Below are 15,990 nucleotides of genomic sequence, written 5' to 3' on the forward strand. Positions count from 1 at the left end.
ATTAGGTTTATAAAGATTTCAATAACTATAGTCAAACACCAATGATTTACATGTTGCTGATAATTGGGAGGACTAGAGGAGTGGGCCTAAGCACTTCAGTACATTTATCCTATCGCCTAACCAATGGGGTGAGAGTGTAGATCATGCTGGGAAATTCTGAAAATGATCAGCTTCTGCTGAAAACATTCAAAGGAGATTGTTAGTTCTTTCCTCTACGGAAATAGGATTTGTCTTTTAGAACAGGGATTGACCTATAGTAAGGATCAAAATCATCTGCATTAACTCAACACTAGGGGAAGTACAGTATAGTATACTACATGTGTGAAAAAGGCAAAGGGTTTAAGTTCAACTAGTCAGCAGTCTAATTGAACAAATGTCAGAATAGTTAAAATAAGTTGAGACAGCATTACAAAGGAATATTGTGCCAAGAACCAGGATGGTGAGTTTTTTTTTTTTAAAGATTTTATTTATTTATTCATGAGAGACAGAGAGACAGAGGCAGAGGGAGAAGCAGGCTCCCCGCGGAGCAGGGAGCCCGATGCGGGACTCGATCCCAGTACCCTGGGATCATGACCTGAGCTGAAGGCAGACACTTAACCGACTGAGCCACCCAGGCGTCCCAGGATGGTGAGATTTCTTAAGTCAACTCTGAGGGAGGCAGACACCACCTGGGAAAGCATTCATTTTGGAGGTCACACTTTAATGACGGTCTTTGGTGGCAAAAGGGAGTATTTTTTTTTTAAGGGAAAACAAGACTGTGAGGTTAGTTCAGCTCAGTTTGCACTGACTCAGTGTTTACCATAGATCAGACACTATATTAAACATTATTAACACAACACTAAGGTATGGGCCTTGTTTGTGTGGTCCAGTAGAAACAGGCTGCTTAATACAGCTGTAAGCACAGCACAGGCTCTGCACAATGGGCTTTTGAAGCAGAGGACAATTTAGCCCAAATTGGTAGAGGCCAGGAAAGGCTTTCTGGAGAAAATGACACCTAAAAGGAGTTTGGAAGTTTTGGAGTTTAGCCAAGAAGGGCAAGAAACAATGCAAAGAGAACTTTGCCCATTAGAAACCATTGAAGGGATTAAAAAAGTTTACCCCAAAAAGCTATGATACATAGTTTTGAATATTTGGATATGTGATGAAGGATTTTTTTGTGGCTCCCAAGAAGACAAATGAAAGCAAATTTCAGGTCAGTATATGAAAATTAATTTATTTAGTAAAACCTTATAGTAAAGCACCCCAACATAATGTAAATTCAGTAAACTGATTGGTGATTGGCTGTCTCGCAGTAGGTTCACATGATCATTTCATTAACCCATAATAATATAATTCTACTTTTTGTTTTACAGTATTGTTTTAGATTCCACTCATACACTAAAACCCTGCCATAATGCTGTATCAGTAAGAGCTGTCCAAGTGAGGGGAAGCTGCACTGGGAAATGGGAAACTTGGTAACAGTATATTTTCAAGTACAGGTTGGATGATAATTTGTTGGGAATGCTGTGGAAGTGATGGTTAAATTTGGGTTAAAGATGCTCTCCAAGGTACCTTCTACCTCTGTGATCCTGCAGCCCTCAAAGAAACTATTTGATAGTTTCATGAATCAAGGCAGTGATAATGAACAAATTTATAAACCAGGTTTTATTTATACTACAGAAAGCTTATGTTTCTTATTAAATCTGGCAGAATTCACCAACTGATAAGAAATGTAACACTAGGGCACCTGGGTGGCTCAGTTGGTTAAGCGACTGCCTTCGGCTCAGGTCATGATCCTGGAGTCCCGGGATCGAGTCCTGCATCTTCTCCCTCTGACCCTCCCCCCTCTCATGTGCTCTCTGTCTCAGATAAATAAATAAAATCTTTAAAAAAAAAAAAAAAAAGAAATGTAACACTATCCAAACGTACTTTCTTTTACTCATGGTTACAAATACTCTTAAATCAAAGCAAAGCTTCAAACTTGAAACTTTTTGCAGCCCAAGTTAGTATTCTAAGCCTACACATATGGCTCCCTCCCTCTACCAGTTATTTACTATAACAACCCAGGGAAATTGTATGTAATTGCTGCTGGAACCTGAGAAGGGTGCTAAGAACATGTATGAATCCTTCAAACTTTTCAGCAGCATATAATGTAGATGAAAGCAGAGGCACAAGTTTGCCACTCACTGTGCATGAAAAATGTGCCCCCCAGGAGCTACCTTTCTAGGAGGGAGATCAACTCAGGGCCCACTCAGAGCAAGGATGTTAGTCTGCTGAATGGAATGGGAGTATGCCTGGGAAGTAAAGAAAGGGACGCTGAAGCTCAGGTTGCAGCAAGACATTCATATAAAGGGAAATAAGTCAAAGGAAAATTAATAGCTATGTTTTTACTATGGAAACCATGTGATTACTCCTGGGGAATATATATTCATAAATATAACATGATATATTTCATTTTAATAAAGTATACACACATTGATGGATTAAAAAAGGGAATGAAAAGACTATTAATTGTATAAGTACTTAAAAATTTCTTTTGACTTTTTTTCTGTAACAAATTACTTTTGTAATAACAAAGTCTTAAAAATTAGTCAGCAATAAAACTATAAACAGATTAAAACTTCCATTGGCAACATTTTCTTTCTTCCTCTGATTCTCTATAATTCAAGTTACTAATTTTATCAAATATTTCTGAGTCAAATTTATATAAAAAAGATTGCATATATGTATTCCATTTAAAAATGTTGACAAAAAACCCCACACAACCCCCACCCCCCGAGGTAAGGTGGCATAAAAGAACTGAAAAGTATTTATTAGGATGGAAAAACAAAACTTTACCATAATTACTATTATTGGAATTATAAAGTAAACGAATACATGCTTTAAGAGCATAATAACAGTGATTTGTCATTAAGGTCTTCACGTTCAATAACAGACTTAACAAACTTTGGAAAGACAATGTCACAAAATTGTTTTTAAGCACTACACATTAACCTGAAACTAATGTAACATTATGTCAACTACACTCAAAAACAAACAAAAGAAAACACCTACATGTTAGATTATCATTAACATTGTAGACAAGGGAGGAGGGGGGTGGGAGGATGGGTTAGCCTGGTGAAGGGTATTAAAGAGGGCACGTTCTGCATGGAGCACTGGGTGTTATATGCAAATAATGAATCATGGAACACTACATCAAAAACTAATGATGTAATGTATGGTGATTAACATAACATAATTAAAAAAACATTGTAGACAAGGACAAAACAATATTCTTTACTCTTACCACATCATCATACTAGTCTCATACATGTTATCTATCAAATTTTAGTTTGGAAGTCAGCTCAGTTATCAATATCAAATTCTATTTTATTGCACAATGTCCAGTCCAGCAATTTTGAACTATGTTGTAAAACTAAATGAAAGCAAAAATCCTTAGGAAAAATACTTTTCCTTTTTCAAGAAAAATGAAGTTGGGTCTCAGCAGTTGACAGAGTTCTGTTCAAATCTACTCTAATAGAGGAACCTGTCAAAACACTTTCCTTTAACAAAACCTTAAAAAAAATGGGAACACTACAAAAACCTGTCATCTTTGCTCTTCTCAATTCTTTGTGAAGTTTATTAAACTTATTAAGGAAATAAAATGTGGAAAGATTGAAGAAAATATCTACAATAAAAAGGATAAACATTAACATTGGCCAGGGCCACCAGGGAGGGGTAATATCCCCCATAGTGTCGATAAAAAGAATAGGAACCTGTTGGTGGTTTGAGAATATTAAGTTCCATAACATCAAAAATGAAGAGCAGGTTCCATGAGCTAAAGCAGGTTCTACAGAATAGCCTGTTTGAAGGCAGTGTATACATGAGCAAAAGGATCCCTCTGATAGTCTTCCACAGATTCCAATTCTCTTGCCATCAGTCATCTCTCTGACTCTGCAACTATGAGAACATTCAATTGACAAAAGTCAAAACAGGGCATCGATATTATCAATAGTTTACAGAAGCTTCCTCTGCAAATTTCACATTTTGCAATAATAAAAATCTGCATAGAAGTTGTACTTCAAAACGCTAACAATGTGCTTCACCTGAAATCTTGTAATTATAGTATTTTCATGAGAAAAGCTGTCTAGTAACATAAATGGCTTCTGAATCAGTTCCACAAACAAGACAAGGACCTAAAACATCCAAACTGTTCACGGACAAAGTCCTGCTGGGAAGCAAGCTTGTGATTTCAATACGGTCTTTTGCAGGATCAGTGCTGAGCCAGGAGCTTATGAGAGACTGGTGAACATTAGTCTGGCTACTAATGCTGTGAGACAAAAAAGTACTATTTCTTCCTCCTGCAAGAAAAAAAGGGGAACACATCTTTCAAGACTAATATTATGTCATAAACATCTGAAATTCTATTGATATTTTTAAAAGGCTAGGATTGAAACTTAATTCCAGAATAACAGGGTGATGACTTCATTATCATACATCACCATTTTTGACCAAAGGCTTATTCAGTGATATTAAATCCTCAAATTTCCATAGGATATTATGGATATCAAATTTGAATTCTTCAAGCAAAGCAGGAGATTTTAACCGTCCTTCTGGTGATTCTTGGATGGAAAGTCTCGGAAATGTAGCATGAAGAACCCTGGCTGTGCGAAGTTAGCCAGCTTATGGCATTTGTAGTCATCAGCACTAGAGTAGTAAGCAGCTGACAGATTTCAAGCCCTATGATACTAGAATTTACCCTGAGGCAGGAGAATGGAAACATTCTACCATTCTTTAATGTTAAAAATACGAGAATTTCTAATGTGGTATTTAAAACTACAACAAAATTACACACAAGAATCTTCATTAAATCCTTTTACCTTGGTTAAACAGTGATGATTTTTCAGGTACGTCTGTGGAGGCATCCCAATGCCAGAGGGATCCATCCTCAGAACAAGTAAATAGATGATCTGGGTTGGACGGGTGAAAGTGCACTTCCCACACTAAAAGATAAGAACCAAGAAGCTATTTCCTGTGCAGAAAAGTTGAACACACTTTAAGACCCTATCTCTAGGCATCATATTCCATTAACCTTCATCACACACCTTCAAACCCCAAGTCTGTGATAAAAATCAAAGGCTTCAGAATTAAAGAAAAGATATAATTCTCCAAATGGCTATAACACATAGATAGGATAAAGAAGCCAAATAAATCTACTTGTGTATTGGGCCAGCAAGTGAATGAAAATAAATGCTACCAGAAGCTATAAAGAACTTATCAAACTCAACACCCAAAGAACAAATAATCCAATCAAGAAATGGGCAGAAGACATGAACAGACATTTCTGCAAAGAAGACATCCAAATGGCCAACAGACACATGGAAAGTGTTCAAGATCACTCGGCATCAGGAAAATACAAATCAAAACCTCAATGAGATACCACCTCACACCAGTCAGAATGGCTAAAATTAACAAGTCAGGAAACGACAGATGTTGGCGAGGATGTGGAGAAAGGGGAACCCTCCTACACTGTTGGTGGGAATGCAAGCTGGTGCAGCCACTCTGGAAAACAGTATGGAGGTTCCTTAAAGTTGAAAATAGAGCTACCCTACGACCCAGCAATTGCACTACTGGGGATTTACCCCAAAGATACAAATGGAGTGATCTGAAGGGGCACAAGCACCCCAATGTTTATAGCAGCAATGTCCACAATAGCCAAACTATGGAAAGAGCCTAGATGTCCATCAACAGATGAATGGATAAAGAAGATGTGGTATATATACACAATGGAATATTATGCAGCCATTTAAAAAAAAATGAAATCTTGCCATTTGCAATGACGTGGGTGGAACTAGAGGGTATTCTGCTGAGCAAAATAAGTCAATCAGAGAAAGACAATTATCATATGATCTCACTGATGTGAGGAATTTGAGAAACAAGACAGAGGATCATAGGGAAAGGGAGGGAAAAATGAAATAAGACAAAACCAGAGAGGGAGATAAACGTAAGAGACTCTTAATCTTAGGAAACAAACTGAGGGTTGCTGGAATGGAGGGAGGTGGGAGGGATGGGGTGGCTGGGTGATGGACACTGGGGAGGGTATGTGCTATGGTGAGCACTGTGAATTGTGTAAGACTGATGAATCACAGACCTGTACCCCGAAACAAATAATACATTACATGTTAATTAAAAAAAAAAATAAATAAATAAATGCTAATCATTTGACCTATTACATTTTTTTATGGAAGAATATGACAATGGGGTAATTCCTAAAATATGTACTTTTAAGATTTTATTTATGTATTTGTCAGAGAGAGCACACAAGCAGGGGGAGCAGCAGGCAGAGGGAGAAGCAGGCTGCCCACTGAGCAAGGAGCCTGATGCGGACTCGATCCCAGAACCCTGGGATTGTGACCTGCGCCGAAGGCAGATGCTTAACCAACTAAGCCACCCAGGTGTCCCTAAAATTTTTTTTTAAATTGTTAAGTTCTCTTATTTTCAATTCCTGTGTCATTAACATATGAAGAAAGGTTAGGTGTACCTGAGTGGCTCAGCTGGTTAAGCACCTACCTTCGGCTCAGGTCATGATCCCAGGGTCCTGGGATTGAGCCCTGCTTCTCCTTCTCCCTCTGCCCCTCCCCACTGCTCATGTTGTCTCTCTCACTCTGTTCTGCTCTCTCTCAAATAAATAAATAAAATCTTAAAAATATATATATGAAGGTTATATAACTGGAAAAACAGAGAGAATACCATAAAAGCAACATACAAATGAATTTCTAAGCAGCAGTTCAATTTTGCTTCATGCCAGGCTTCTGGATACCTCTGGTATATATCACAGAAATAGCAACTAGCTCTTAGCAAACTAAAACCTATAAATGCTCCCAGAATCTGGACTCATTTTCAGATGGAGGGCTTTTAAGAAGCCAGCGTAGGATTGAGGACCCTGCAAGTTCTAAACTTTAAAGGAACTTTGTGTCAATAGACAAATGGGAGCCAACAACTGGCCAGGTCGCCTTAGGAGGTTCTCTGCAGCATGCAAATCAAACAGGTAGTCTGTGAACAAGAGTTCTGTGATTCTGGACTAGAACCTTAAAGAGGCATCATAGAAGGTGCCTGGGACATGGCATAAAAAGTATTAGAAGGCACATGCTTGCAATTGGGCAATTTTCATTCTGACAATTACCACAATTAAGCATCATGCCACAAAACATTAAAAGGTCATCTTCCTCAAGAGAACTTGTTCTGGGCAAATCCCTATGTAAAATACATTCATACTGTTTCATTAAAAAAAAGTGAAAGAAAACAGCCTCTAGAGCCATAAGCCTACTGTACAAACCTAGATTCTTAAGTATTTATTTTCAGAGTAGAAAACAAACCTCTATACTAAAACATCTTATTTCATTTCTAGTCAAGAGTCAGAATGAATCAAAACAATACATTACGATCTGCTACATTTGTATGTATTGCTTGGCAATACAGGCTGGCAGTTAAGGGGGGCTGGAAGAAGAGATCTGAAAGTTTGTAATATTACTACCACTGGCTTAGCCAACATCAGATTCTATGAGGACATACCCTATTTTTTATTTTTTCCCCCCTGGGTAGAGTTATAACTAGAAGAGGCAAAAAATTTCTATCCTTTTATTTGCTTATTAAATATAATCTTAAAAATCATTTATCTTTCCAAGGTAATAATGGAACTTAAAATCGAGATTACAATACTGGTATGTTTCTACTTCTGTACTTTTATTCAAGCAAAGCTTAACATAAACTTCTCTTAAGTCAGAATTTAAAACTATAATGTAGTCATGGTATCAAAGATGGTGATAAAATGAAAAATTTCTGTCTAGTCAAAAAATCCCCCAAATCAAAAGATGAACAAAAAGGGGACAAGATCCTATATATACTGTTCCTATTTAAAAAAAAAAAAAGGTACAATTCTTCTGTGAGGAACACACAGATCGGTAAATATTAACAATAGCCTGCATTTGCATGGGAAAGGGCATCCTCTTATACAGAGTATGGCAATATAAACTGGTATTATTTTTATGTATAACAGTTTGATAACATGTATCACAGCTTTATGTTTTGGCTCACCAATTCTACTTCTAAAAAATTATCCTAAGAAGATAAGCCCATAAAGATGAACATATAAGGATAATCACTGTGGTTTTGGATAAAATAATGAAACATGTTGAAGAACTTAAGTGTCAAGTAAAATACATACATTTACATAATATACATAAATACATAAATACATATAATTCAGCCAAAAGCTACTGTAAAATGATCCGTATGTATGATTATGGAAAGCTGCTTACAGTACATCATACTACTATCCAACAAAAACTCATGTATCTCCACAGCACTTACTTTCAGCTTCATGAGCCTTCAGCAGAGACACAGGCATAGTGCCTTGTCTAACATCCCAAATACTCAGCATTCCATCCTGGCCACCAGTAGCTACAACATGCTGCTGGTTGGGATGTCTGTCAACACAGTGGAGGGGCACTCGGTCACCAGTCCTTTTATGGGAGATACAATGACATCAAACATGTTGTGAAGTAGGATTTATCTTTGCATAATCCATGAAACATGTTTCACTCTAGAAACTAAATGATGACTTTGTGGCTGGAGCTACTAGCTGAACTTAAATTATGTCAAAAAATTGAGTGCATTAAATATATTTCTAAATATTAGAATTTTGCAATGAAATTAAAGCCAAAGTTATTCCCTCTTCGATTTGGAGACATAAGGAGCATGATAATCTGATGGTAAGATATGCAAACATATTTCCATTTCTTGGTATTTTAAAAACATTATGTACAACTAAGCAGCATATTTTTTACTTTTACCTTATTTAATATTTTGTTTATATAATTACTTTTTCAGTTTGACACATTCTATATTCTTATTAGGGAAGAGAAAATCGCACACACAGAATGGGAATTTTTGCTCAGAAAAAATCTTGGGATTGTATTTTTTTTTTTTTTTTTTAAGATTTTATTTATTTATTTGACAGAGAGACACAGTGAGAGAGGGAACACAAGCAGGGGGAGTGGGAGAGGGAGAAGCAGGCTTCCTGCTGAGCAGGGAGACCGATGTGAGGCTCAAACCGAGGACCCTGGGATCATGACCTGAGCCGAAGGCTAACGACTGAGCCACCCAGGCGCTCCTCGGATTGTATTTTTCACCCAATCACATCTGGATTGCATTGTACCTACTATCAGTAGAATCACTTGCTGAGCAAAAATAAATTCCCCATTAAATAATATAAACTTCAAAGAGATAAAGGCTCTGAATCAATACGACAAATATTTACTAAATGCAGCACAGCAGTACCAAACCCATCAAATTACACTTGCTTTATCAAATTTAATCAGGGATCATTCTCTTCAAATGCAATTAAAATACAGTATGGTTTAAAGTCAGTTGCTATAAATAATCGAACAAATTAATTTTGCATTACGGTACTGAAATTACAAATGAAAACTTACAGTGATAATATCTGAGAGGGCTCATTTCCTTGTTTTCTGAAATCCCATATTTTTAATTGCCCAATTGAATTTACTGTAAGAATCTCAGGAGTTCGAAGGAAGGTTACAGCATGGAGTGTACTGCTATCTGCATTGTCTACAAATTAAGAAAACAGTAGTGTGTGTTAATAAGTCCTACTTTTCCACAAAATTCTTAAATTGCATTCCTTCTATTGATTGAAATATTACAAGTGAACTTTTAAATAAGTCAGTCTAATTTCTATAGAAAAATGCACGGTAATATGTATGTTAAAATGGACTCTCCTTTGATAGAAATATATTACTTACAGAACATCTGACTGTTTTCCAAACAGAGGGCAGAGTTTTCATATATTTCTCTATTTCCACCTAAGATTGTCACCCTCCAATGCTGATATAGCTATTCAAGTTCCTCCATATACAATTTTATATCTCCCACTAGTGCTTAACCCAGAACCTCCAAACCCCAGTGCTTCCTATAGAGCTCATTCCGAACTTGTATCATTTGGCTGACTTATCTCAAATCCATTCATCTTTAGGGTCGCCTGGTTGGCTCAGTTGGTAGAGCGTGCAACTCTTCATCTCAGGGCTGTAAGTTTAAGCCCTATGTTGGGTGTAGAGATTACTTAAAAATAAAATCTTCAGGGGTGCCTGGGTGGCTCAGTCAGTTAAGCATCTGCTTTTGGCTCAGGTCATGATCCCAGGGTCCTGGGATCAAGCCTTGCATCAGGCTCTGGGGTCAGTGGGGAGACTGCTTCTCCCTCTCTTTCTCCCCCCTGGCTGGTGCTCACTCTCTCTTATGCTCGCTCACTCTCTCTCTCATGCTCCTCTCCCTCTCTCTCTCAGATAAATGAGTGGAATCTTAAAAAATAAATTAATTAATTAAATAAAATAAAAAATCTTAAAAAAAAAAAATCCCTTCATCTTTAGCCTCATTAACTCTCTTCTCCATGAAGTCCTTCCAGACTGGTATATACTGGTCCTTTACCTTTTCCTAGAGTGTTTAAGTTATACCACATATTTTTTTTAAGATTTTATTTATTTATTTGACACAGAGAGAGATAGCGAGAGAGGGAACACAAGCAGGGGGAGTGGGAGAGGGAGAAGCAGGCTCCCAGCTGAGTAGGGAGCCCGATGCGGGGCTCGATCCCAGGACCCTGGGATCATGACCTGAGCCAAAGACAGACACTTAACTGACTGAGCCACCAGGCGCCCCTATACCACATAATTTAACATATACTTCTAAACTTTTGTGACAGTCCTCCAAACTCCAGGCAATGGTCCTTAACGGTTAAATAAACGTTCTTCAGAACTAAAAAAAACTAACAAACAATACAAAAAACTGATTCATGGGCTGAATGCACAGAGGTTCTGATTCAGGAGGTCTAGGGTAGTGAGTTGTTAAAACTACTGTCAGGCTGGAAAGCATAGTTGAGAACTACTAGACTAGAATAATCCTTCTAAAGCATGACAGGGAGTTTATCATCCCCTTGCTCAAAAAGATTCAATGGCTTCTTAGTGGCCCAACTAACAAAATGTAACCTCTGTAGCTATGCATTAGACTCTTCACAACCTGGCCCCAATTTACTTCTCTTGCTTTATCTGTCACCTCTCCTACATAAGTATGGAAAACTACACTTTTTGTCATTCTCTAAATGGACGTATCCTGCCTCCATGTTATTCCCTTTGTTTGGTGTGCCATCATTTAGGATTATTTACGGTCTAGAACCTAGATTAAATCAATTGCCACTTGCTCCTCAATTCTTTATTTGATAATCTTCACCAGCCAAAAAAAACACACAAAAACCCAAACCCAAACCCAAACAAAAAAAAAACACCCCCTCAAAAAAAAAACCCAAAATAGTTTCTCCTGCGTAGTCATTCATTCATACACGCCTTATCGACATATTGTCTTATAAAGGGATCCTACTCTGTATATTTTTACATCCCTCAAACACTTAGCATTGGGTCTGCTTAGCACATGGTAGGTGCTCAATTACTACGTGATAACAAAAGAAGTATGATTTTTCTTACCTATGGTTCTCACCGCCTCCTTGTGATCGACTCTGAAGAGATTGATCCGACCATCTTCTCCGACGGTGACAATTTCTGGGTTACTGCACACAATACCTGTGCACGGTGCACTGCCGCAGGAAGGACTGCCCGGACCTGTGTGGTAGTGAGCGGCTGTCCACTGCTGGCTGACCGACAGAGTCTAGGAGTCAGAAATGAGAGTACGATGAATCAAAGCAAAGCCCTAAAAACTAGCACTTTTCCCTGAATGAAGAGTATTTTAAAATTCTGTCTCACACCCTCCTAGAGAAAGAATAACTCCCTCCTTTTTCCTTTGTATTTCTGGGCACTAAAGCCTAGAAACTACTTCCATCAAAGTTCTGTATACACTGGATTAGACTAAAAAAATGCTTTTCAATAATATCTTCAACTTATCTCAAAGAAATGGTTTAGGTATCAGATAGTTGTGTGTTCAAAAGCAACTCTAAATTCTTTTTTTTCTTTTTTAATAAGTTTTTTTTATTTGAGAGAGACAGGCACAGCGAGAGGGGGAACACAAGCAGGGGGAGTGGGAGAGGGAGAAGCAGGCTTCCCACTGAACAGGGAGCCCGATGCGGGGCTCGATCCCAGGACCCTGGGATCATGACCTGAGCCAAAGGCAGACGCTTAATGACTGAGCCACCGAGGTGCCCCCCCGCTTTTTTTTTTTTTTTTAAAGATTTTATTTATTTATCTGAGACAGAGAGAATGAGAGAGACAGAGAGCACATGAGAGGGGGGAGGGTCAGAGGGAGAAGCAGGCTCCCTGCCGAGCAGAGAGCCCGATGCGGGACTCGATCCAGGGACTCCAGGATCATGACCTGAGCCGAAGGCAGTCGCTTAACCAACTGAGCCACCCAGGCGCGCGCCCCCCCCCCGCTTTTTTAAAAGATGTTATTTATTTATTTGTCAGAAAGAGAGACAGCACGAACACGCATGCAAGAGAGCACAAGCAGGGGGAGTGGCAGGCAGAGGGAGTAGCAAGCTCCCCGCTGAGCAAGCAGCCTGATGTGGGACTAGATCCCAGGACCCTGGGAAGAAGACTTGAGCCAAAGACACTTAACTGACTGAACCACCCAGGAGTCCCTAAAAGCAACTCTACATTCTTTTTTTTTTTTTAAGGATTTTATTTATTTGACAGAGAGAGACACAGCGAGAGAGGGAACACAAGCAGGGGGGGAGTGGGAGAGGGAGAAGCAGACCTCGCTTAATGACTGAGCCACCCATGTGCCCCACAACTCTAAATTCTTAAGGGAATTAGCCTACATCTAAGAAATAAATCTTTAGTGTTTTCTAACTGAAGCCATTAAGAAAAATACGTAAGAAGATCTGGGTCTTATATTTACTAGGCATGTCTATTAGGAAGATGACCTTTATTAGCCTGAAAATCTAAATAAGCAATCTCTTCAAGCAACTTAAAACTGTTACTACAAATGCGGCTATGTTAAAGAACTGCCCTACCATTATGAAGGTCAGCACTCAGGCTTTCAATACACAAGAAAGGCACTGAAAAAATGTCAAGTCTTCATATAGCGCATCCTCTCTTCTAATTAAAACCTAGGTTCTAGGGGCGCCTGGGTGGCTCTGTCGTTGAGCGCCTGCCTTCGGCTCAGGTCGTGATCCCAGGGTCCTGGGATCGAGCTCCGCATCGGGATCCCTGCTTAGCGGGAAGCCTGCTTCTCCCTCTCCCTCTGCAGCTCCCGCTGCTTGTGCTTGCTCTCTCTGTCAAATAAATAAGTAAAATTAAAAAATAAATAAATAAATAAAACCTAGGTTCTATCCATAGAAGCAAAGTAGCTGTCCCTGTTCTCTCTAATGATACCCAAGCTAAAAGGTGCTCTTTCTTTGAAAGATCAGAACAGTAACTTTTAAAAGAGAAAATTACAGGAAAATTACTTGCCAGAAAACCATATTGATAGCTCTGGACCAACAGAATTTAAGAGATATCTAATTTCAATAAAAGCTCACACAAACCTGGTTTGGGAATTAATCTACTGAAAGATAGGTAATATGGTATTTCCCCCTCCATATTTTGAGAGTATGAAACTTATTTGTGTCATTATTACATACAATCTAGTTTAGGCCTTCTTAAAAATAATTAAAATATAAATTCAGTTTTCAAGCAAAAATTCTTTACCTGGTTATTCGGGTGGTGAAGGAAAACTGTTACACATCCTGTTGATGAAGCAGCTACAATTCTTTCCTGGTCAAAAAACTAAATAGAAAATTCTTGCTTGTTATGGATTCAGAAATATCGATAGGAAGGAAACCCATTTGTTTAACTCAATTAGTAGTACAACAATTTTAAAATGCAAAGAGCCTATAAAATGCTAAGCAAATAAAATGTGATGATGGATCTGAAAAGTCAAAACCACTACACAAATGAAAGGATTTTCATGAACAATAAATAAATTTTTTCCCCTCAACTCCTTCACCTAGAACTGGTTTAATTTTGGACTACCACCATAGAGGTTTAGAAAATAATCATTCTCAAGGTTAGGCAGCTTTCTATAGAAGAAAATGCAGGGACTTTGAAGTCCTATAGACCAGGGTTTGAAAACTTAATTCTATTCCCCCCACTTTAATGGCTTTGAGACATTGACCAAGTTAAGTTCTCTAAGCCTTGGTAAACTTTTTAAAATGGAAGAACTAATCCCCACTTAGGGGGTTGTTATAAGAATTTATAAAGCAAAACCATGTATAGTGCCTTGCACAGTATTTGTCCCATGGTGACATATAACACCTGATTCACAAACACGTGATAAAAATATTAGACTTTTGTAAAGCCCCCCAAATGATGTTTGGCACACAGATGGCCAACTAATTAAACAAACAAACCAGGATTTTAAAAACTGATTAAATTCACATCCCCTTCCCCAGTTCTGATTCTGCCATTGAGTGGCTATATAATTAATATTAGCAAATCATAACCTATAGAGAACTCAGTTTCCTGTAAACCCGGAATAAGACTAGACAAAATCTAAGGTCCTTTGCATCTCCAAATATATTAATCTCAGTTTTTAAAAAATTAGCTTTTGGAAGTTACACAGACTTACTTGTAAATCCATTACATCGCCATGGTGTCTGATATCACACAGTAACTGATGGTCTCCTTCAAACCCTCCATCAGAGTCCAAGTTCCCAAAATCTCCAATAGACCACAGTGAAACATAATTTTCCTGTAAAGCAGAAAGTTTTCTCTTGAGATGAAATATACATCAAACTCTTGAACATTAAAATCTGTGTTGCCTTCAAGCAACCTTGCTTTGAAAGCATCTCAGATAAATGGAAGGTGATGGTTTAAAATACGAGATTCGAGGCTCAGGCACATCATCGATGGCTCTGAGGTACCGGACAACCGAACCTGAGATGGGAACTGGGGGACGGAGATGGCGAGAGGAGCTAGAAGGCGAGAGGAGCTAGAAGGCGAGAGTTCGCGCGCAGACCCCCAGCGGCGCGGTTCTAGGAGAAAGAGAGGAAGCAGGAGCTTCCCGCCCGGGAGCAGAGGTACCTCATTGTCCCAAGATCCCGCAGCGAAGGTATCCGCGGTCTGCAGGCTCCCCGGAGGTACCGGTCGCCAGCGGGTTTTGCTGATTTTCTGAGACACAAACTTAGCATAAATATCCTCCATGGCAAAAGCAACCCCTACGGGTAGAGCAGGAAACACTGCGCGCGCCTCCGCGTCCCGCCCCTTCCCGCGGAGTCTGATTGGGCCGGACATTACAAGGCGGACGGTGGCTGCGGAGAGCCAATTCCCGTCCTTCGGCAATGCGGGTACCATCAACCCCCAAGCGGGAGGAAGTTGGAGGGCCCTTCCTTACCGAGGTGGCTTTGAACAGAGTCCTCAAAGTCAGTATAGGAACACTGAAACGGTGCATTTGTGCAATAATTGTGCAGTGTAAGAAAAATTTAAGAGCAAAACCAAAACAAAATCAATGCAAGAGAAACCACCTAGTAGCTACACCCTAGCATTCAGTTTTGTATCTCAGCACCCATTGAAAATACTGAAAATCCTTCAATTCTTATAGAAGTGCCTTCATTACTGCACAACCTTTATTCTAAAGGTCTCCCTCTTTGTCTCTCAAACAAATACTTTGCTTCCAAGTTGTTAATACACACTGTCAGAGCCTGGAGTTGGAATTCTAAAAACTCCAATTCTAGTTTTGACTGAACTGTCTAGCTATGTAACCTTCCTCAATTCATTTATGTATGTAATTAATGAGTTTGATATGTAACGTCGACAGCCTAGGAATTAGTGCTCTAGGTTCCTGCTTCTGTACTTTGAATTACCTACAATATCCTTTTATTCCTTTCTACTTCTTAGAATCCTTGTCATCCTTCAAGGACCAGTTCCTTCCCCTATCTTTTCCTGATTACTCCAGCCCATGATGATCTAAATAAGCATAGCACTTGACATCTAGACCAGAATAGTACTTATATTTTGCCCTCTGCTGCCTGTTTTCTTTTAA

At 38.8% G+C, this 15,990-nt stretch overlaps 1 protein-coding gene across 1 annotated transcript; it reads right to left on the bottom strand.

The window, feature by feature from the left end:
• Positions 1–1,186: 1,186 nt before the first annotated feature.
• Positions 1,187–15,190, bottom strand: NUP43 (nucleoporin 43). Its single transcript, XM_045865736.2, has 8 exons — positions 15,033–15,190; positions 14,578–14,700; positions 13,659–13,736; positions 11,505–11,685; positions 9,453–9,588; positions 8,329–8,480; positions 4,839–4,961; positions 1,187–4,319 (listed from the first exon to the last, which is right to left on the bottom strand). The coding sequence occupies exons 1-8, from the start codon at positions 15,150–15,152 to the stop codon at positions 4,090–4,092; spliced, it is 1,143 nt and encodes a 380-aa protein (XP_045721692.1). The 5' UTR covers positions 15,153–15,190; the 3' UTR covers positions 1,187–4,089.
• Between the last annotated feature and the right edge of the window lie 800 nt (positions 15,191–15,990).

Source organism: Mirounga angustirostris, unplaced genomic scaffold (assembly GCF_029215605.1).
Source record: "Mirounga angustirostris isolate CCGP_5_RB_7025 unplaced genomic scaffold, mMirAng1.0.hap1 SCAF_8, whole genome shotgun sequence".
NCBI classification, from domain to species: domain Eukaryota; kingdom Metazoa; phylum Chordata; class Mammalia; order Carnivora; family Phocidae; genus Mirounga; species Mirounga angustirostris.

Excerpts from the sequence above, each read along its gene's own strand:
- NUP43 (XM_045865736.2), bottom strand. The coding sequence starts at position 15,152 with ATGGAGGATATTTATGCTAAGTTTGTGTCTCAGAAAATCAGCAAAACC. Across the intron at positions 11,686-13,658 it reads TTCACCACCCGAATAACCAG|ACTCTGTCGGTCAGCCAGCA; the intron begins GTAAAGAATTTT and ends TCTGACTCCTAG. Across the intron at positions 4,962-8,328 it reads GAAGGCTCATGAAGCTGAAA|TGTGGGAAGTGCACTTTCAC; the intron begins GTAAGTGCTGTG and ends CTTATCTTTTAG.